General features: G+C 36.0%; 3 protein-coding genes across 8 annotated transcripts; 2 read left to right on the top strand and 1 right to left on the bottom strand.

The window, feature by feature from the left end:
- Positions 1-42: 42 nt before the first annotated feature.
- On the bottom strand, positions 43-15,054 carry LOC123678278 (2-oxoglutarate dehydrogenase, mitochondrial-like). Of its 3 annotated transcripts, none has more exons than XM_045615247.1 (14): positions 14,761-15,054; positions 13,812-14,063; positions 13,227-13,338; positions 12,790-13,042; positions 10,024-10,302; positions 8,992-9,127; positions 8,709-8,889; positions 7,147-7,401; positions 6,358-6,612; positions 5,327-5,528; positions 4,445-4,695; positions 2,362-2,792; positions 882-1,036; positions 43-187 (listed from the first exon to the last, which is right to left on the bottom strand). In XM_045615247.1, exons 1-14 carry the CDS (start codon positions 14,914-14,916, stop codon positions 88-90), a joined length of 3,018 nt encoding a protein of 1,005 aa, XP_045471203.1. In that variant the 5' UTR covers positions 14,917-15,054; the 3' UTR covers positions 43-87. The 3 variants fall into 3 exon arrangements, with proteins under 3 accessions (XP_045471203.1, XP_045471204.1, XP_045471205.1); XM_045615248.1 differs by lacking the exon at positions 14,761-15,054 and adding an exon at positions 14,285-14,475; XM_045615249.1 differs by lacking the exons at positions 12,790-13,042; positions 14,761-15,054 and having other exon boundaries at positions 13,812-13,949.
- Positions 15,055-15,496: 442 nt separating this feature from the next.
- On the top strand, positions 15,497-20,558 carry LOC123678108 (calcium uptake protein 1 homolog, mitochondrial). Of its 4 annotated transcripts, none has more exons than XM_045614914.1 (11): positions 15,497-15,650; positions 15,723-15,949; positions 16,001-16,154; positions 17,494-17,659; positions 17,843-17,880; positions 18,330-18,341; positions 18,858-18,972; positions 19,027-19,187; positions 19,594-19,835; positions 19,914-20,131; positions 20,201-20,558. In XM_045614914.1, the coding sequence occupies exons 2-11, from the start codon at positions 15,732-15,734 to the stop codon at positions 20,353-20,355; spliced, it is 1,479 nt and encodes a 492-aa protein (XP_045470870.1). In that variant the 5' UTR covers positions 15,497-15,650; positions 15,723-15,731; the 3' UTR covers positions 20,356-20,558. The 4 variants fall into 4 exon arrangements, with proteins under 4 accessions (XP_045470870.1, XP_045470871.1, XP_045470872.1 ...); XM_045614915.1 differs by lacking the exon at positions 17,494-17,659 and adding an exon at positions 16,729-16,888; XM_045614916.1 differs by lacking the exon at positions 18,330-18,341.
- Positions 20,559-21,003: 445 nt separating this feature from the next.
- On the top strand, positions 21,004-22,267 carry LOC123678270 (eukaryotic translation initiation factor 3 subunit H). The gene is made up of 2 exons (XM_045615238.1): positions 21,004-21,202; positions 21,283-22,267. Exons 1-2 carry the CDS (start codon positions 21,122-21,124, stop codon positions 22,216-22,218), a joined length of 1,017 nt encoding a protein of 338 aa, XP_045471194.1. The 5' UTR covers positions 21,004-21,121; the 3' UTR covers positions 22,219-22,267.
- The last annotated feature ends 545 nt before the right edge of the window (positions 22,268-22,812 follow it).

Below are 22,812 nucleotides of genomic sequence, written 5' to 3'. Positions count from 1 at the left end.
GCGCATATTCTGACTTCGTTCTGTTTTTGAATAAAATGGTCATTCTTTATAGAAGGAATTTATTGATGAATACTTCTTATTTTATTTTCAAACTTTCATTGCTTCATCAATGAAGTTCTTGAGTTCTTTGAGGTGCATGTTCTTATTTCCACTAGCAGTACTTGCTGAAACTGGTCTTCCAATATATCTGAAAAAATTCAACATCAAATGAATAATTTTCATCTCCTTACAAGTTTTCATTAGAGAACTTGATGCAAATTATTTGAGCTAAAATCAACTGTTTTGATTAAAAATGGAAAGTGTTTCAATCTATCACGATTCTTTTAAAATTTCCATTAGCACAAAACACCCAAACTTCTTCATAAAATACAGTTTTTTATAAATAATTAAGTGTACTCTCTCAAAGCAATGGATATTAACAATAACGAGACATATCGTCACCAATACAGCACAGGGTGTTCATAAATTGGAGGTGCAAAGGAAAAAAAGAAATTTCTCGAAAAATTAATACCAGTGGTCCACCAAAAAAGTTCTTGAGAAAAGAAGCGGACTGTTCCAAAAAAAAATTCGCCTTGTAGATTTGCATTCGAATTAAAATATCACATGATGAAAACTTATCATTTAATATATTGTGAAGGGAAGGTGCTACGATGAAAAAAATCAAACTTGTTGGATTTGTTCTACCCGAAATGATCCGACGAATCTGTCATTTCCTCCAATTCAGGAACATCCTATATAATGTCATATTATCAAAGTCCCATACGAAAGTTTGTTCGAATCAGTTTGGAACGATTAAATTTAGGATAAATCCATTTAGGACACTTCATTCAAGGACATTTCATTTGAGTTCAAACTCAGAATACCTGATGAGGTACACTCACAGTATTTCTTTCTGCTTCTGAAGAAGATGATTGATCCTGTATGTTACAAAAGCCCATGGACCTTGAAACTTGTGTTCTTCTTGCACCCAAGCTATTTGTGCGTCTGGATACTTGTCCAATTCTTTCTTGACTAAGTCATAAGGAAAAGGGCATAACTAGGTAGAAAATGACATATCAATAAATCTTTACATCAAGTTATGGTCATTAGATATGTTTGGTAAGAACCATAACAACTGAGCTAACAATGAATGAATGTTTTGCAGTTTGTATAAGTTGCAGCACGATTCATAAGTATATGACCATGTTTATGTTTTTCTAACTCGATTCTCCTAGGGCACCGGCATTGGGATATATGGATCTAAACTGAGGATCTCTAAAGCCCTGGGAAGTGAACCCTCAATTCTACAGACCGAGATAATGGCTGTTTATGTATGCGCCCAGGAGTGTCTCAAAATTAACCTCAAGGGGGCGTATATCTACATCACCACGGACAGCCAAACCACGTTGAGATCCCTGGAATCGTGTTGTCAGGGGTCTCTGCTGACTTGGGAGTGCCGTAACACCATGAAGCAACTGGCCAGAGGAAATAAGGTGACTCTACTATGGGTACCAGGGCACTGTGGGGTTGAAGGAAATGGAAAAGCTGATGAACTTGCAAAAAGTGCATCAAGGTCAACACCTGCTGGACCTGAGCCTTTCTGTGGGATAGGAAAAGACCAATATGAAGCTGCGGTCCAGCTATGGGAGTTGAACAGCATCCACAGGACTAACACTCCTAGACTTGTTCAGGCAAAGAAATTCCTGAAGATTTCATCTACCTACTCCAAAAAGCTCCTGAAGCTGTCGCGAGCCGAGCTTCGGGTGATGGTGGGACTGTTGACGGGGCACTGTCGATACAAACATCATTTGTACCATATGGGAAAGTAAGCAGATGAGATTTGCGGACTCTGTGGATCAGAAGCAGAAACAGCCGAACACATGGTATGCAAGTGTTCGGAGCTGGCTGGCCTAAGAACCATTCACGTGGGTAAGCCGGTCCTGGATTCCAGAGAGGTAACGGTCAAGGCCCCTAAGGAGGTTGTCAGTTTTATTAACGTCATTGACGACCTCCCTGGGTTTCTATGAATGAGTAGGGTAGAGAACGAAAGATCTGCATGGTCGCAGTTCCCGGAAGGCTTACCGAACCAAAACGACCCCAGTTCAAATATTGTTGATAATAACCCGATTCTCCTTGGCCTCTAGGCGACCTCTCAGAGCTTGTGCGAGTTAGAATAACCGCTTGTGTTCGATGTAGGCTTTGTTACTGTGTCCCATCGCCACTTCAAGCACAGTATTGTTTATTTTTTACACAAAAGTGAATGGTTGAACGGTCCCTCTTAACTAGAAAGTAAGTTTTTTGATGCCCTTTGAAGGAATGAGAGTAATTTTGTTCATATGAGGACGAAGTAAAGTTTTATAGGTAAGAGCTTTGCCCACCAACCTGCTCTATCCGCACCAAAGCTATATCCTTCGCCAGATTCCTCTTCGCTCTCTCCTCCTTCAGTTCGTAGTAGACCTTGCCTGAGCAAAACAGCAGCTTCTTGGCCTCCGTACTGGCGTCTTTGTCTGGGTAGATGGGCTTAAAGAACGTACCTTCCACCATCTCGTCATAGCTGCTCTGAGCCTCGGGGTGTCTCAGAATGAACTTGGGGGTGAAGATGATGCAAGGTTTCCGGAAATTCAGGTAGACCTGACGTCTCCAGATGTGGAATAGGTTTCCTGGAGTGGTGACGTTGGCTAGGATCACGTTAGTTTCGTGGAGTTGCTTGATTCCGAACTGTGGATCGTCGATTTTTGGCGCTGTTTCGGGGTCATCGTCACAGAGCTCCAGGAATCGCTCAATGCGAGCGCTGGAGTGTTCGGGGCCCATTCCTGAATTATAATTATCATTATCACATCAGCACGAGGAGATCTCTTGATAGAATAAAAAGAGTAACCTGTGTTTAGAGCTATAAGAACGTGCCCAACAAGGGCATTGGTGATCATTACAGATCTCACACCAATTCAACTTGTAATAAACAGTGTTAGAAATATTTAGAGGGGCACTATAGGGATATTGAAAATCGTTAGAAATACAGGGTGGCTTAAATTACAAAAAAGTTGCGTTATTTAGAGATAAGTGTGTTGGTGTGAAAAGATGTAAAATATCTCCAATGGTTCCCGAGATATGTCGGAAAAACTAAAATCGGAATTTTCGTTATTTCAGTATAACTCATTTTGTTTCTGGAGATAATTTCACGAAATTCGGTCTGAAGCCATTATCCAATATACATAGAGATTCTAATAGAGTCGTCAGATTTTTTCTGTTTTACATTGTTTCAGAGATGCGATAGTCATTTTTTTATGTTACGGACGCCATATTGGTTCTCCTTATGAGGTAATAAAGAAAAAATTGCGAGTCCCTGCAGTGCTACTCTAAATAGTTCTAACCCTGTATAGATTAGTCCATGAGGCCATTCTAATATTATCCAGGGGGTCTTGTCAGTGAGAAGATGATAAAGAAAACAAGCATCGAAAATACCTTCATTACGATACTGAGTAGAAAGGGAGATTGGGAATGGGAGTCCACAATCCAAGCTCTCCAAAAAGAATACCATCAAATGGTACACAGATGGTTTGAGATTCACGGGAACTGATGCTGGAGTATTCGAGGTTGGCACTGAATGTTAGACCGCTGTCCAAGTGTATTTCAGACAGAGATACTTACAATCAAAAGATGTGTGGAAATGAACCTACTAAGAAACTATCAAAAATGTGATGTTGCCATATATTCTGACAGTCAGGCTGCAATCAAAGCATTGAGCTCACATATCATTGATTCTAAGATGGTATTGGAGTGCCAAAGAAAACTCAATGGAATAGGCAAAAATAACAAGGTCATTTCAGTCTGGGTTCCCACTCACTCAGAAATTAAAGGAGATGAAGAGTCTACATACTTGTCAGAAAAGAAGCACAAACTCCTTTCATTTTCCCAGATCCGTTCTGTGGTATAGGTAAATGTACCTATAAGAAAGAAGAGTTTCATGAGTATCTGGATCTTTGCAAGAATATCAATGCTATACCTCCTCAATGAAAACGGCTGCCACAGGAAAAAGCTCATGGGAATAAGTCTAGCAGAAAACGACAAGTGAAGATTCTGCGGGGAGGAGAAGAAACTCACCGGGTAACGGATTGCCTCGCCATCGCTAACCAACGCAAAAAAGGTTTGGACAAGAGACAAAAGACCTTCTTGATGCTACCCTAGATATTGGAGTTGATTAGAACTCTGGAACTGGAGGGCAAGCTGTAGACTATCCCCAATAATGACGAGAACAGTTCTAATGAGGGACACAATATACCATAATGTAGTGTTGCCATTAAACCCCTCTTACATCGAATCAAATCAAAATGATCTTAATAGCAAAACGATAGGAGGGTATAAAGTAGAAAAAACCTGATACCTCTGTTAGATACACTACAATAGCAGAATTCCTCAATTAAATTGATATAAGACTCTAGAGTATCTTTAAGGGTAAGGTGTGTACCTTCGAACCCATGTGGCAGCAGCATAAGTAATCCAGATTGCCGGAACCATTTAGTTTGTCCGGACGTGATGAAAGTGTCTATGACAGCCTGTGCAGTATTGGCAAAATCACCGAACTGTGCCTCCCAAATCACAAGACACTTCGGATCGTGTGTGGAGTAGCCAAGCTGGAATCCCAACACTGCATTCTCAGACAAAGAACTGTTGCAGATGGAGTACTTTGCCTGATCCGGATACAAGTTCGTCAAGGGACTGAAAAAAGAATTCTAGTTATTTACTTGATTGCGGAAATGTACTATGCGCGTGATTCTTGAGTTGCTTTGACTGGTGTTATTTCTCAAGTCGATGAAATAAATTACACTTATGTCTGTAAACTGTATGATATAAAAAACCCTACATTACCCAATTATCTATTGGTACATCTTATCTTAAAAATATCTGAAGTAAGTAAATAGTAGAATAGTAGGTAAATATCTGATGAAAGAGTACCTCTATAGAGGTACTCTTTCAATTACTTCAGATGACTTCAAAAGCTCCTAACTTCCTTCAGGGCACTTTCTGACTTCACTTCAACCACTTCCTGACTTCATTTCAAGCACTGAAATGAATTCAGGATCTTTTGAGATTTGATTCATTAATACGTCAGTTGCACCCTTGTCGGATACATACAACATATAACTAGAGTTCAGTGGTCTTCAAGGAAGCATGAATAAACGAGAGCTCAAAAGCTCCTGACTTGACGTCAGTACTTTCCTCATTGTTTTTCGATAAATGATAGCTCGAGCGGCACAGGGAAGACCGCTCCAAAAAAGTTTAGTCTCGCTTACATTGGAAAACTCCTTTGAAAATTCCCCTTTGAATAAGATATGTTTTCATTGCTCACTTGTAGATGACCTTGTCGATTTCCTGATGATGCAGGACGTGATGACGATGAGAAAAGGTGCCTCGCTCGACGTCTTGACCAGAAAACTGAACGTGGATCCCCTCCTTTAACAAGGATCCAATCGCTAAGGCTTCACCCAATGACCAGTCTGTTATACGTTTCTGTGTCATTTCCGTTCTCTGCTTCAATATTCGATCGATACCTGAAATGTTGAATCAAATTCAAAGAGTAAGATGTCTTCGAAACAAACAATCAGAGATACAAGGTTGGTTGGCGTTTTTCGAACGGAAGAATGACATATCAGTAACAATGGAACAGTGAAACGTACATCATCGCATGTTTTCTTTTAGAGCACAACGAAATTTCCGTTGATAACTCAATATTGGACGCAATGAAGTTGTTCGCCTGTTCCTAACATCAAAATAATGAACTTTTGGCGAGGAATTCTCAGCCAATTTAGAAGATGCGCCCTTTCTCGAAGGATTGCAGTGTTTTATCCCAGGATCACTGATGAAATAATCAATATGGCAACTCTGAGACTCCTGCCAAATGCAACTTTCATCTTCATAGAGAAGTACGGTGACTTTGCCTTTGAACGGTTGGTACCTTTCTTCCGCAAGAGGTGCAGTCTATGATGTGATAGCTCGGGCTAGCAAAGAATCTCTATAGATTGAAAGAGACTCGCAGCATTGTAAAACAAACCAGCTGGACACAGAAACATCTGCAGAGTCAAGCTAGCCATGAATGAATGCCTGAACGTTCAGAGCGATGACATTCAGTAGAAATAAGATTGAGAATTGAATCAGTGTCTAGGATCAGATAGAATGACGCTCCATCAACAAATAGAGTACCAACAACCAGAATATGTCCTTATCCTGGATCAGCACCCACGGGGGATTCGACTTTATTGGGCCTTTTTTTTAAGATGATAAAAGAGCTACAATAACTGTCAAAGCATAACACTACCTACTTTCGAATGTTTAATGAGCACATAATCACCCTGTACATTGGCTTGAGAAACACAACCCTACCTTTATGTGTAACGAACTTCAGTTCTGGAGGTGGTGGTGACGAAAACGTCTTAGCTATATGCTGGAGAGTCTTTTCAGGCACTCCTGTTGATTTCACCTCATATTTGTCCTTCCCTTTGAAAAAACCTGTCCAGGGACTGTCAAGCCAATGGGACAACTTTATATGAGTTTCTTTTCTTGACGCGTTCAAGCCGTCTTCAAGTATCTTATCGTACTCTTCTTTGTACTGTTTTTCTCTTTCTTTCGTTATGACACCTGTAGATGAAAAGCTGTTCAGCCATTTAGTAGCAATGTTTCAACGATACAAGAAACGGAACAATAAATTTCATCACATGACATATATTTGTACTCTTGAAATCTGGTGTTTATAGAGTTATTATCATCCAGAAGCTCAGATAATGTGCACTTTAGAGCCAAGAGAAAGTTTCTAGATGACGATATAAGCAGTACATTCTGCACAAAGCTTGGAATAATTATTTTTTGAAGTACATGCGAAATCTCAGCCAGATCGATTACGAAAATATTCAATATTTAGTGCTCAATACTTCTTTTTCAATATTCTTCTAGAATTTTCTACGGTTTTCAGTAAGTGATCAGCTTGAAATTTCGCACGGAACCTAAAATTATTATTTCATATTATCAACGCCCAAAATCTGAACTCCGTCGCTCTTATGATCACGGAAATATTGAGTAACTTTTGTTCGATATTCTTTCGAATTTTCTCAAAATTGCAGGCATTGTAACAAAATGATTGTTTCAGAGAAGAGCACTCAAAAAAAGCTGACCAACCTTCAGCAATGAGCCTCTTCGTGTAATCGTGCAAAACAGGAGGTTTAGCTCTTATTATTTTGTACATGAGGGGCTGCGTGAAAGATGGCTCATCTATCTCATTGTGGCCGCTCCTTCTATAACCAACCAAATCTATAACAACGCATTTCTTGAAGGTTTTTCTCCAATCAGCTGCCACTTTACAAACTGTATATACCGCTTCTGGATCGTCGGCATTGACGTGAAATATTGGAGCGTTGATAACTTTAGCCACATCTGAAAAAAAAAAGATTTGGTTAGTTTATATTCAACAGAACGAGTTTTTGCTCTGTTACACGAACGATGATAATATACTATAATTTTCTCTTCCTAGTTATTGCTCAATGGACCATATAAATGAAGGCTATTAGTTTATTTTACCCTGAAGATTCTCAAGTAAACAATGGCGTTTTAGTTTATAGTTGAGTTACTAGAATGTTATAGATTGCAACGAATTTGCACGCTTCAATTCATGTTACGCTACTGGAATTTTCAAAGACGCGGTAATTTGTCGATTCGTCGTGTGTGATTGGTCGCTGATGAAGCTCCAATGTATGCGCGTATCTAGCGAAAAAAACAGAGATAATTTTCTGAAATATTTTCAATAATTATCGAGACTTCAGAAAAGATACATACCTTGTTTAAAATTTCAGCCATTACTAGTTTATTGACATGATTATTTGCATTCAACAAGTAATAATCTCACCAGAACGAATTGATTAATTTTGAAACAGTAATTTTTTTAAGAGTCATCCATATTGTGGAAATGTATTTCTGGTTTGGTAGAATTCTTTTGTGTCAAATAATTTCAGCAGAACTCCTTCTCAGGTTTATTTTATGATAAATGTAATCATTTTCTTATAATTTCTTGGTTAAAAATCCGAGAAGGAGTTGTAAATTCAGGTTAACATATTCTAATATCGTTGTTCATTTTCCCAAAGCACCTCCCGTGGGATTGGAACAACAGAAACCTCTCTTGGGATTAAAAAATATCAAGAAGGATAATCTCCCTTGAGATTAAACAATAGAAATCTCCATTGGGATTGAAATATCGTAAAGAAGAACTTCCTTGAGATATAGAAGTTGGAATAGTACATACGTTAAACCACATTAGTTCCTCAAACTGAGAGAATACCTGCGTAATACCTGGCGTTATTACATCAATTTCGCTGAAAGGGAATTGGAGTATTATAGCTTCCTGCTAAGATCTGGTGTTTAGAAGGCTGAAAATAATCTACAGAAGAGGTTCCGTCCTAAGTGCACAGTAATTCATTAAAAACTGATTTAAGTTAAGTTTTTATTTCAATATTATTCGTTTAGAGTGAAAAGGATCGATCTTTGTATAATTCAATTTTATTGAATTTGTAAAAACCTGGGTAGGATTTTTGTTGCCAAATAAGCCAAACTAGAAATCAGTCTTATAGAGTCTCATGGGCAATTGTAAGGTTACAAGATCTTTTATTATATAATTTGAATTATATTTAAAATGCATGTATGCATCGACATCATTCATTTCTCTTTGAGAGGCTGAATATCAATCTCACCTGTACACATGGGTGAAGATCTATAGAAGTGAGGGATTGTTGTGAATCCTATTTGATTGTTGACGATGATGTGGACAGCTCCTTTACAAGTGAAATGTGATAAATCAGACAATTGGATTGCCTCGAATACAATTCCTTGGCCGCAAAAAGATGAATCACCGTGTATCAAAATGGGCATAACCTACAATCAGCAGCACAAAAGTCCAGGGTAAAAAATAGCTTCCATATCAAATAAAATTTTTAATTTTCATTGTGTAGCTAATGAATATTGTATTTCTCTCACCAAATCTCCGTTTCTATCTCCAGAAAAGAATTGTTCTGCTCGACATTTTCCTAAGCATACTGGATTGACATGCTCCAAATGGGAGGCGTTTGCCACTAGACTTACGTTTATAACTTTATTGTTAGCTCGGTTCATTCTGAAACAAATCAGTATTATTACCAAAAAAACATTTAGTGATTGATCACGGACACTGTGATTATACAGCATTCGCTTTATAGTCATTATCCCAACATGTAATATTTGACGGTATCTATAGGACAAGGTTTATAGATTTAGTGTAATCTACAGACCTTGGGTATAGGACTCAGAATATAGATAGAAGGAACGGAAAGGGAACATTTGTGCTCGATCCCGAATACAAGAGAGATGGAAGTTTAGTGTCGCCAATCACAATGCGGGCCATAGGCGTGGAGAATCCTGATTTGATTGTTGAATGCTTCATCAGGAATCCTTTTTTCATAACTTCACAATAGCTAAATCATTAAACTGAGAAAAACATTGAGTCTTTTGAAACACGAAAGAATTTTTATGAATAAATCACATCGTAAACTATTTTTGAGCATCAATTGATAATTTCGAAATTAATCAAATTATGTTACGCTACTGCTATAGTGTCCCTTCAGACAAGGAGTGACGAATGTTGGGATCAAAACAAATGCATCAGTTACAAGACGATTCTTCTTATTATGTTATTCTTATGTTCTGAGGTATAGGTATAGGACAGGATAGCCAAATTTTTAAAGGTTATAGGACTCTGACAATCGATGTCAAGTTGCAGAATCTAGACTGACCTAGCTGTCAATCATATAATTGGTCCAAAAAAGTTGCATTCAAAAGGAGACAAAATAATAATTTTTAGATGAAATTCTTCGATCTCAACATTCAAAAGTCTCATGCTTTAGAGTTCAACACAAGTTTTAGATAACAACTGAAAATAATAATTTTTTTAAATCAATTTTGCCACCAAAAGCTGCATTTCTATAAAACTGAATCTGATTGGTTTTCCAGTCAAAAATATCCAAAATGAATTACATTTTATCGGAAGAACCCAAATGGTATTTGACATCTCCGGCTCCAACGTCTGCAGCCTCCAATCCAATGAAATGAGCGAACAGTTGGTACAGATTTTTCCTGCAAACGTTCACCAGGGTGTTCAGTCTTCCTCTGTGCGCCATACCGATGATGTAGTTCTCTACTCCGTGTGATGTGGACCGATCTATCACCTCCTTCATTGCTGGTATCAACATCTCGCATCCTTCGATGCCAAAACGTTTTTCGGAAGCCCATTTCTTTGCCAAAAAGGCCTCGAATCTGGAAAGATTCGATAGGCCATTTAGTAGAATCAGAGCCTTCTATAAAACTCATATCAAAAAGCAAAAATTAAAATGAAAATACACACATCGTCAAAAATCTTGGCCCCCTAAGTTTCTCAAGAAATAAACAATCTATGTTCCCGAAATAAGAAGAATATTTTCCTTCATTTCAGCTGCAATATATTTGATAGAAAATCCAGGTTTGTTACTCTTTGCTTTATGCAGGATGAGACAAAGTAGGAAAAAATGAGAAAAAAATCTGAATTTATCGATTATTTATTTTTGATTAATTATAGTTATTCCACAACTGAATCCAAATTCAGTAGTCCTTATTACTACCTATTTTTTCAATAAACTGCTCGATACGCCAAGGCATTTCACGAATCAAAACATTAATGAAATTTTCAGGCATACCGTTCCATTCTTCCTGAAGTGCTTAACTAAATTCCTGAAAAGTTGAAAGTCCATTTTGGCGATTAGATATTGCTCTCCCTAAGTAACCCCATACGTGTTCAATTAGATTCATGTCTGGTGAGTTTGTTGGCCAGCTCATTCTCTGGATATTGTTCTCTTGAAGAATGTTTTTTACCCTTCGTGTGCGGTGTGGTGGGGCGTCATCATCCTGATGAATGAAATTATCCCCTAAAATTCGTTGCACAGGGGAACAATGATTGGTTCAATGATGTTTTCTACGTAGATGGCATCAGTCATTGTTCGTTCAACGATAATAAGAGGGGTACGGCGACCAAACATTATACCCCCCCAGCACATTATTGATCCTCCTTGAAAGGGCATAACTTTCCGGGCGACATTGAGTCGCTCTAGTCTGCCTGGACCTCTCCAAAACTCTTTCTCGTCGATTATCACTTTTTAAACCGAATTGTGACTCGTCCGAAAGAATTACGTTGCGCTATTGTGGTAAAAGCTGGTCTTGGTGGTGTTCTGCCCATTGCCGACGGGTTGCTCATGTCCAGGTGATAGCCGAGGTACTCTTGAAGGTCTTCTCGTCCTTAAAATGTGGAATGAAATATTTTTCTTATGGTACTGGTTGAGACTACCCGTCTATAGGTCCTCAAAAAGTGACTTCGAAGGGCTGTTACAGATACTGCAAATTTCCTTTGAGTAAAATTTGTCTTCCTTGCAGATGTTACTCTGGTTCGACCAGGCACAGGTTTCCGGGCAACGCTACCGGTTTCAAGGAGAAGGGCCACAATGTGCCTTACTGAAGTGCGTAGAATATTCAAATATTGCGCAATCTGGTGGTTCGACAAAGCTTCTTGATGTAGGGCTACCATTCTTGCCCGGTCAAACTGAGAAATTGGATGTCCCGGCATTTTCCAGGGAATATTCTCAATATTACAACTCTCGTTATTCGCTGAAAACTGATTAACTTCAAATACACCTGAATTCTCCCGAACGAGAAACATTTTTTGCAGGTTTATTGTTTTCACTTAAGTGATATTATTATTATTATTTGAACTGGGGTCGTTTTGCTTCGCTAAGCCTTCCGGGAACTGCGACCATGCAGATCTTTTGTTCTCTACTCTACTCATTCATAGAAACCCAAGGAGATCGTCAATGACGTTAATAAAACTGACAACCTCCTTAGGGGCCTTAACCGTTACCTCTCTGGTATCCAGGACCGGCTTACCCATGTGAATAGTTCTTAGGCCAGCCAGCTCCGGACACTTGCATACCAAGTGTTCAGCTGTTTCTGCTTCCGATCCACAGAGCCTGCAAATCTCGTCTGCTGACTTTCCCATACGGTACAAATGATGTTTGTACCGACAGTGTCCCGTCAACAGTCCCATCATCACCCGAAGCTCGGCTCGTGACAGCTTCAGGAGCTTTTTGGCGTAGATAGGTCACGAATTTCTTTGCCTGAACAAGTCTAGGAGTGTTAGTCCAGTGGATTATCCTGTTGTTCAACTCCCATAGCTGGACCGCAGCTTTATATTGGTCTTTTCCTAGCCCACAGAAAGGATCAGGTCCAGCAGGTGTTAACCTTAATGCACTTTTTGCAAGTTCATCAGCTTTTTCATTTCCTTCAACCCCACAGTGCCCTGGTACCCATAGTAGAGTCACCTTATTTCCTCTGGCCAGTTGATTTATGGTGTTACGGCACTCCCAAGTCAGCAGAGACCCCTGGCAACACGATTCCAGGGATTGGCTGTCCGTGGTGATGTAGATATACGCCCCCTTGAGATTCATTTTGAGATACTCCTGGACGCATACATGAACAGCCATTATCTCGGTCTGTAGAATCAAGGGCTCACTTCCCAGGGCTTTAGATATCCTCAGTTTAGGTCCATATATCCCAATGCCAGTGCCCTTCTCTGTTTTTGATCCGTCTGTGAACCATATGGACACTCAAAGTGATAAGATAGTGAAAATTCCTCACACAAAAAATTGTCATGTTACATTCAACGAGTTGAGAGTTGATAGGGGGCCCAAGACTTTTGACGATGTGTGCATTTTATCTCACTCTGTTGTACGGACTAGTCGTTCCCACAGTTTTATTTTCTTCTCCTTTGGCAATACAGCAATACCAGGAGGTTCTAACTGTTGCCTCATCCATCGAATTTTTTCGTTATCGTTTATGTGTCGATACTCAACGCCAATGCGATTCGTGTAAACCTCTTCGCATCTCTCAATTATCTCTTTTAGTGTCATCTTATCAGGTCCCAAGAAAGTGTTGTGCGGAAGCCGAAATTTTTGTTGTAATTTCTCGGGATTTTCTGTAACAAACCAATTCAATTCGAGATTACACCTAACATTCGTTACTAATTTTTCAGTTCATCTTAGTCTTATTCATTTCAGAAACCGACGCAGAATATTTCAATATCTTAATCATTAAATATGTTGAATAATTGACAAGAAATCACAAACATTGAAGGAGAAAGATATTCAGTCAAATCTTACCGAAACCTCTTTTGTAGAACCCCGCATCTATTTTCCATTTTTCTATTTTATCTCTACGATTTTTCGTAGTTATCCCAAGAGGGTCCAAATCAGCTGCCAGATATCCTTTATCCTAAAAATTATTAGTACTATTTTTAAACAAATCACAGGTTCTCACGTCGTTAGCCATTGATGCTGTGGTGATTATTTGCTAGCTCGAGAGATAAAGCCGCACGCTGAGCAGTTCTCAGTAAATCGGCACTGCTTAGCACATAAACCCAGCCTACTGCGTAGTTCCACTTTCGGCTAAGGATGGGGAGGGTGTATTTAGCAAGGACCATGAAATGGTTTTAATGTTAATACTGGGTATTATTATTTGAAATCAATTTTTTACGTAATTTGTACTCAGTAGGTCATACCATTTGATCATGGAAAGATACACGTTTCAACAACGTTTATAAATTGTTGAATTCTAACATTTATATTCGAAAACCCGTTCTGAATGGGTAAGATAGCAACAAAATAGATACTTTTTATAGAGATCAAAAACATCATCGTTTAACTACATTTAAAATAAAAGAAATAAAATAAATGATTCAGCATCACCTGGTAAGTGCTTACTAATCGCTGTACGGCAGAAAAATCTTCAATTTCATCCAGAGTATCTACATGTTGTGCTTGTGCAGAACTGCCTGTTCTATGTGAGTGAGAGTGCCTATGAGAATGTCCATGAGGAAGTCCGAATTGTCTTAGGTAGTCGCCCAAAGCCATCTCATTTTTACTGAAATAAGCTGGTGGATGTTTCGGAGTGTAACCTGCATCCCCTGCAGCTGAGTTTTGGAAAAATAAAGCCCAGGACTGCAAACAATCAAAATTAACAAATAATCTACACACCAAGAATCTCTTTTGGGATTTGGTCAAATTCTCTGAAAGATACAAAACTAACAACAAAACTCTTTTCGACCATGATTATCAGGATATCGATAGGTATAAAGATTTCAAAATTCAATTTTTAGAGATGTGTAACTCTTTTCTTCATTAAATTCACCCTAAAATGATATCTCGCTTGAAATACATACATGCATGTACAAAAATCGTTAGAAGACAGCTTATCAGGAAATCTTGTACTATTTGTAGAGCTGCCGAAGGCACGCATATCAAATTGAACAAATTCACAAGAATCATTATGCAAATAATTGAGTATGAATTCATTGTAATGTATCTGATTGATATGTTGAGACTAAAATTTTGACGTGAATGCAATATGATAGGTGTAGGTATGTCAAGAAAAACCATGAGATCTACTTCATTAAAAGGATGTATAAAGAATTAAATTTTAAGGTTCATGAGATGTCGGGTGATAGTAAGTTATTATATTCCTACTTATAACACCTCAAACGAGGGTCTCTTTATTCAATTTATATGAATTTATATTTTGTATTCTATGGTTCCACATTTTTAATCGAAAAAGAAATAAAGTATTTGTATCTTTTTGTAAATTGGTCCTTCATAAAGATTTTTTCTCAAAATTCACTTGGTATTTTTCTTAACTTACAGGGTGGACACTATTTGGTTCTTTCAACCATGCTTCGTAAAGGTCTTCTATATACTGGAGAGAAGAGGCGTTAATTGATACATCTGACTTATTTTTGATTGATATTGCAATTTTGTACAAGTTTTTCGATAAATTCATCAGCCGAATTTTTTCCATAGTGGAGGTTATTCCAAAAAGGACTTTCAAATAAGGGTTCACGCATTTATCTGCTTTTCAATTTAGAAATGTTTAATTTTATTCGAAGGTTGTCAAGAATTGAAAGGCAATTGAAATACTTTCGAATTTTTTTAATGTCACGTCATATTCTCAATGGCGTAGCTATCAAAAAACAAGGTGATTCCAACCCTGTCCATTTATTTTCACATGATGAAACCATCAAAACCAATTCAATTTAGAACCTCATTTTCTTTTCTTGCTCTCTTAGTGGAGATTGGTGTATGCGAATTAATCTATTTCATCTAGTAGTCGAATCAAGAATAAAATTTTATTTTAATGGTATATGTAGTAGTATCACAGATTACGGATAATCTGTGAGTAGTATGAACATAAAAAGTATAAAACTATCAAGAGACCATGTGACGCGGTGACATCTAGATTCTAGAATACAGACCTGGAACTAATATTCGTTCGGTCTTCCATTTGAAGATTCCGGATATAGAGTTCTGCTTGTTATTTGCCGAAGCAAAATTAGTTGGGTAAGATACGTATAGATAACGCAAAATAATCTATATTACAGTAATCTATAATTTAACCTCAATATTTTGACATTTGTCAAAATTAGGAAATTGAAAATAAAATATGTAACTTTCAAGGAAATTCATATTATTCTTTTTTAATGCGATATTTATAAACACTATTTAATAACTGCTTACCCTTTATACTACAAAATCGTTAGTACTGAATTCATTATTGTGGAATATAACTTGGAATTATGACCGAACTAATAATGTATATTTTTCTAGGTGCTGATAATGACTACTAAGTTGCTTCAGCTGAGGACATTGCTGAGATACAATTATTTGATCAAGGCAGATAGATGCTCAGCAATATGCCCTCAAAATTTCAACTATACACAAAAAAGAAATTACAAAAATTTCAGTCATAAACCAGAACCTGAACCAAGAATAACAAAAATTTTCTGTATAATTTTGACTCTTGGTGTGGTACTTCCATGTCTGAACTATGAATGGTAAGGGAAAGAGAAATTTCAGAATTTCAATAAACAGAGTTGTTTTTCAAGGTTTGGAGATAAATTGGATGAATACCTACCCAAAGTGGATGCTCATAGTGGTAATATCAAAGATCAAATGAATTCGGAAACTTCAAGTGAAATTGAGGATGAGGAAAACAAGAAAAAAAAGCCGAAAAAGAAAATTGGATTTAGGGATCGTAAAGTAAGTTTTTTCAACATTATATTTTGAAACGCACACTTCAAACTGAATTTCATGAATATTCATTCTGGTAATAATTATCAATATGGGAGTATTACAGTGTTCTGCAAGCTAATAAGTGCATATATTCAAATAATTTCTTTGATTAGAATCAAAGAGTTCCTTATTAGTTAGATTTAACTTATTATAAATCATATCGATATCCATTTTATATGAAAATCCATAGTTTTTGGTGAAAAAATAATAAATGAATTTCTATATTTTTCAGATGTAATTGAGGAAAACTTCTATCCATTGATCACAAAAATGTTGTAGAAAATATTGAAAATACTATTGTATTACCCCATATCTTGATGCAAAATATATGTGGTATAAGTTGAATTCATTATTTATTTTTTGTTTCAAACTTAAAGTGAAATTGATCTTCACAAAAAAGTAATAAATAAGTTTCCAATTTCTCAGAGTTCATCATGTGACTTGATTTTTATTTCACATTGTCATCACTAGAACTATGGTACTAGTTTTTACTTTCAACTCAAAACTCCATTTCCGCAAAAAAATCCCTAAATCTTTATAGATTATAGAATACGAAAACCGGATGAGGGCATATTCAACACCAGATAAGCTTTTTCGTTATTTTGCCACAGTAAAAATTTTGACTGCTGAAGGCAATGAAACTTACATGACCCCTGATGATTTCTTGAGAGCCATCACGCCAGGAGTAAAACAGCCTGATGGTAAAGAATGTACAGCTCAAACTACTAAAGCTTGGTTCTGGGACTTTCAATAACATTCTTCACTGTCTCATGTGTGCAATGTTCAGACACCTTTTTAATCATTTGGTTCATAAATGTTGGATACAGGAGAGGTTCATATATTACTGCCATTGCCTATTATTATTATTAGGAATAATTTTTTTGAAATATTTAACATAATCAACAAAATATAATTTGATGTTGAATGAAGCACGATTTTCTTTGAAATATTAACAATATTCAATCAGCTAACATTCATTTGCCAAAAGCTTTACAGCTTACAAATTCAATTCGTTGAAAATGATGTATACACAATAAAAACTACAAATAAACAAACTCCAAAGATAAGCTTATTTTCAGTCTTTTTATTTGGAACTTTCATAATAATTTGTAGGTTGATATCAATGTACTTATGCAATGCAAGGGAATTATGCAAGAATCTATTCTTGGGCCTTTATTCTTTTCGCTCAAATCTAATTGAGGAAGTTTCTGGATTTATTTGAGAATATTAAATGCCGGTATACTATATGCAAATTTAACCTGTATTTATAAAATGCTTATATCTTTCTCATTGCATGACCTAACAGATCATAGAGTATGAAAACCGCATTCGGCAGTATTCGACACCAGATAAGGTTTTCCGATATTTTGCCACACTTCAGGTGCAGGGTCCAACTGTTGATCAGCATGAGATCTATATGACTCCTGACGATTTCTTGAGATCAATGACACCTGGTCTCAAACAGCCGGATGGTTAGTTAGTAAATTGAACACTCATAAATCTGGGCAAAAAAGATTGTTTTTTCTCAATTACAACAATTTTTAGTGATTATTCATCAATTGAAATTAAGAATAGAAGCATGATATAGTTTATTTGCCCTGATTAGAGTTGTCGATCCCTTAAATTGATCCTTATCACTTATATTTCATTTTCAGGTTACGGCCTTGACCAATACCGACGATATGATCCAAAAGTAAGCAATTTTTAAACTTGTCTTCAATTATCAATGAATGGAATTATATAGAGCATACATAATTCCATAAAAAAAATTTACTAGTCCTGAAATGGTATTTCTGATCCCTTAGAGTTTTCTAAACTTTGTTGTATAATTAATCTACATAGTAGAAGATTTTCACTTGATATCACTTCTCTGTCTTCAAAACTATGTAATATTTCATTTCAATCAAATATGGTATCGCAGACAATAATTTACTCATTTATTAATAGCTTCCTGTTACAGTTTATCTAATGATTTACTCTTATACTTGACTTATTTTCTTTTGACAAGACAGTGAGATTACTCAAAGACACTAGAGTTGTTACTCAACAGTTTTCTTGTTTCCACAATTGGTATTTCAAAGGCTGATTTTCATATAATTTTTGTACTGTACTTTTTCTAAATCCTTCTACCTATATTTTCAGCATTCCCTACAGGTAAAGCTTTCTGCTCTTGACGTTGGATGATACTGTAGTTGCAACATCATTGAAATATCCAATGCTTTTTCAGTTTGATTATTGCATTATTCAGCTTGTAGTATAGATTTTGATTGTACTAATACTTCAGGAAGTATAGTATTGCAGTGGAATTTCAACTTATTGCCTGTTATGAAATGAATTAATGTGTTAACTATTTCTAGAATATCTTAGATATTTCTAAATTCAAGCACATGTGTATGCATAGTGAATTGATGGATATCCGTAATTGAACTATCATAAACTGAATTGCATGACTTTTGTAGCAAACCAAGAATTGTTTTTTGACTTGACAATAACCGCAATACCCATTCTTTTGAGTATAACTATTTCCAAAGATCACTTCAAAAGAAGCTAAAATTATTTTCAATACTTCAATTGGCAAATTTCCCACTCAAAATCTATCGAAAGTAATTCAATCAAACCTTGATGCGTTTTGCTTTTACATTTGTTTAAATGCCTTTTTTGCATCAATAGAGTGTTCATCAAGAGTTGGAACTGACACTAGACGAAGACAGTATATTTTATAAACTGGGAAGCTCTGGACTCATAACTTTTTCTGATTATATATTTCTGCTGACAGTGTTATCAAGTAAGCTGTGAGATAGACCGGGATTTATTCAAATTTTATGGGTTACCATTGCAGCATCCAGACGTCATTTTGAAATTGCGTTTCGCATGTTCGATTTGAATGGAGATGGTGATGTCGATTGTGAAGAATTCGAAAAAGTTGCTACTTTGATAAGGCAGCAAACTAGTATTGGTTCAAGGCATAGAGATCATGCTGCAACTGGTAACACGTTCAAGGTAAGTGGTGGATTGAAAATTACTCTAAAATGGGTGCGGCACTATGCTTCTTTGTAATTCGCTATTAAAATATCAGACCTCCACAATATAATTAAAGGGAAGCTGGTCTATAGAGATTCCTGGAATTTCACATTTGTGCATGTTCAATAGAATCTATATCTATATCTGGAAAAGCTGAACTCATGTCTACGGTAAATAATGTAGAAATTGAGGCTGTCACAAGAATTTGCACATTTGCAAGCAAAATTTGGAAATCTGAGACCAAATTTTATTTTCATCGCTAAAATTATTATTAAGGTTGTCTTTGGCAGAAGCAGAAGCAAAATGAGGGAAAGTTTATTATGTTCAAAATTTACCACATTTGTTGGGAAACCGTCTTAAAATCAAGTTATTCATGAATTTCCAGGGTGTCAATTCTGCCTTAACAACTTACTTCTTTGGGCCAAATTTGAAACAGAAGTTGACAATTGAGAAGTTTCTAGATTTCCAAGAGAAATTACAGAAGGAAATTCTGAGTTTGGAGTTTCAACGGAAAAACCCAGATGAAAATGGGAGAATAACAGAAGCTGACTTCACAGAATTGCTTTTGGCTTATGCTGGCTATCCAGAAAAGAAGAAAGCAAGGATGTTGAAGAGGGTTAAGAAAACGTAAGCAATAAAGTGAAATAAGGAAAATATAACACATATTTGATAATTTTATTTATCATTATGCTTATCTATTTTCAGTTTTAGAGATCATGGAAAAGGAATTTCTAAAGAAGATTATCTTAACTTCTTCCATTTTCTGAACAACATAAATGATGTCGATATTGCTTTAACATTCTATCATATAGCTGGAGCTTCAATTGATCAAGCTACGTTAAAACATGTTGCTAAGACTGTGGCTCATGTCAATTTAAGCAATCATGTTATAGATGTGGTGTTCACTATTTTTGATGAAAACCGTAAGCAATGAAAATATACACGCAAAATTAAGTATTCAATTTCCTTATTGTATTTTCAATTTTTTTCAGAGGATGGGCAATTGAGTAATAAAGAATTTATATCTGTGATGAAAAACAGGCTTCTCCGTGGATTAGAAAAACCAAAGGATACTGGCTTCATCAAATTAATGCAATCTGTAATAAAATGTGCTAAAGATACTAAACCAGCATTATTGGATATCTGAATATTTTTAATGCTCAACTTTTTTCGAATTTTTGCCGAATTTTTCTATAACAATATTGATTGTATAGGACCAGTTGGATAAATTTAAGAAAAAAATACGCATTCTTTTACTTATTGATTGTTATAAAAATTGTTATTTGCCTATTTCTAATTTATATGGAATGTTATCTCAATTATTTTCATTAATATAAATGTTTTGAAATATTTTTTATTAATTCTCATGAAAATATACCTTGATTCCCCAAAATATCTAAATTTGAAAGTTAATATTTATGAAAAACAAAATGCATTAAAATGTCAATGCCAAGACGTGTTGAGCAGTTTATAGATAATCGTGGTGGACCAACTTATTAACAAATTTTTTTAAAAAATAGTAAAATCTTCGTTTTTTTTTCTCCAAATTTCAATCATTCACTCCTAGGTATACTATCTGTTTTACCAAAAAAAAAATTTAAATGTAAACAGCTCCTTTTGGGTGTTGCAGTTTTTTTTTCAGTTAGTATAAAATACGCATATATTTTAATTCAATGTATATGAGTATTTAGCCCGTTCAATTCAAAAATAAAATCTGTAAATTACTCAGGAGTTTCTTCTAGAAAAAGAACATCCCTACTGTTAACAGTGTCAAATTTGACATTTTGTCTAATCTATGATTTCTACAAATTGTGAGGTTAGGTAATTTCCTCATTACTTTCTTGTGAAGTTGATAAACCGTTTTGATATCCCCGCAAATTATTAATTCCGTTCTTTTTACGAGGATATACACAATGGCTTCTAGAAGTGCAGCAGCTCGCAGAGCCGCCCCTGAAAATGATTCAACCATACAATATGTCCAAGCTGATGGTTTGGTGAGTTTTCAGTAATAACATATTGTTTTCATTTTGTGAGCTTTGGGAAAGAAGTACTTCAATGTATCCATTATTTTCAGGCTGTTATGAAAATTGTGAAGCACTGTCATGAAGAAGCTACCACAAATATGGATATTGCTCAAGGAGCTCTTTTGGGTCTCGTTGTTGACAATCGTTTGGAAATTACCAACTGCTTTCCTTTCCCCAAACAATCTGACGATACCATGGATGAAGATGAGTATCAATTGGCAATGATGAGACGATTAAGACGCGTAAATGTTGATCATTTTCATGTGGGTTGGTACCAAAGCTCTGATGTAGGAAATTTCTTGAGTATACCACTTTTAGAATCCCAGTTTCATTATCAAACTTCAATTGAGGAATCCGTAGTTGTTATATATGACACTCAGAAATCTGCCAGGGGTTTCATAACTTTGAAAGCCTATAGATTAACTCCTCAAGCAATTGAAATGTATAAAGAGAATGAATTTACTCCTGAAGCTTTATTGAAACTGAAGATTGGCTTTGAGAATCTGTTTACAGAGGTACCTTTTGTTATCAAGAATTCTGCATTGACTAATATAATGATGACCGAATTAGGTGAGCTAGTTCCTGAAGAAGAAGGTGCTAAATTTTTAGACTTGGGAACTGCTTCTGTGTTAGAAGGACAGTTGAGATGCTTGATGGATAGAGTAGATGAACTTAATCAAGAGGCTATTAAATTCAATAGGTATCAACAGACCGCTAGTCGTCAACAATTGGAGAAACATAAGCTCCTCCAAAAGAGAGCTCAAGAAAATGCTGCTCGTGCAGCGAAAGATGAACCTCCTCTACCTGAAGATGACATTAACAAAATGTATAAGCCACTTCCTGTTCCTGGACGGTTGAACCCAATGATAATTGCTGGACAAATTAACACTCACAGTCAAGCAATTTCACAATTTTGCTCGCAGTCTTTGGCCAAACTGTATATCACCCAAGCTTTACAGAACGCTAAGGAAGCAAATAAAAATTAAGTATTGTGGGATTAGTGAACTTTTTCTCAATAAAATCTTCTTAAAATAAGTGAGAGTTTTCTATTTTTCAATATTTTATTATTTAAATATAGTTGATTTAGGGTAAATGCACTGGTTAGCCGACCGGCACTGGTTCTCGACCATTCTGTGATTTGAGATAGAATAATAATAAAAATATATCATGTATTGCAAAATATTTTCGCGTTACGTGTTCTCGACCATTCTACCATTCCAAGATAGTTTGCATAGTAGTGGTATAGGTCAAAGTTTTCGCGTTAAAAATTAGTTTATAATCGTCTATCATAGAAAAGGGTTCTTTCTTGTCCTCTCTTAGAAAAGTGCTTTGTGATATATGACCAGAAAATAGTAATTATTTCTTATTTTGAATGAATTATGTGTGTATATTTTGTTTCATATCAACTATAAGATATATTTTTTAGTGTATTTCAATCAAGAAGCAAATAAATGTATATTTTTTTGTTCAATATTCGGCGGTCGCGAACTGGTATTGGAAATGTTGTATCTTTTATATACCAATATGTTACTTCAATAATTGTTTGTTTCAAGCGATATATTTCTGTTGGATCAATTTCG

Source organism: Harmonia axyridis, chromosome 4 (assembly GCF_914767665.1).
Source record: "Harmonia axyridis chromosome 4, icHarAxyr1.1, whole genome shotgun sequence".
In the NCBI taxonomy this organism is placed as follows: Eukaryota; Metazoa; Arthropoda; class Insecta; order Coleoptera; family Coccinellidae; genus Harmonia; species Harmonia axyridis.
Note: the sequence above shows the minus strand (reverse complement) of the source record. Positions and strands in the feature narration are given on the sequence as shown.

Coding starts and splice junctions, on each gene's coding strand:
- LOC123678270 (XM_045615238.1), top strand. CDS start 21,122: ATGGCTTCTAGAAGTGCAGCAGCTCGCAGAGCCGCCCCTGAAAATGAT. Junction 21,203..21,282: donor ATGTCCAAGCTGATGGTTTG/GTGAGTTTTCAG, acceptor CATTATTTTCAG/GCTGTTATGAAAATTGTGAA.
- LOC123678108 (XM_045614914.1), top strand. CDS start 15,732: ATGACTACTAAGTTGCTTCAGCTGAGGACATTGCTGAGATACAATTAT. Junction 19,836..19,913: donor TTGAAGAGGGTTAAGAAAAC/GTAAGCAATAAA, acceptor ATCTATTTTCAG/TTTTAGAGATCATGGAAAAG. Junction 20,132..20,200: donor CACTATTTTTGATGAAAACC/GTAAGCAATGAA, acceptor AATTTTTTTCAG/AGGATGGGCAATTGAGTAAT.
- LOC123678278 (XM_045615247.1), bottom strand. CDS start 14,916: ATGGAAAAAATTCGGCTGATGAATTTATCGAAAAACTTGTACAAAATT. Junction 8,890..8,991: donor GAGATAGAAACGGAGATTTG/GTGAGAGAAATA, acceptor TGCTGATTGTAG/GTTATGCCCATTTTGATACA. Junction 6,613..7,146: donor GAAGAGGCTCATTGCTGAAG/GTTGGTCAGCTT, acceptor TTTCATCTACAG/GTGTCATAACGAAAGAAAGA.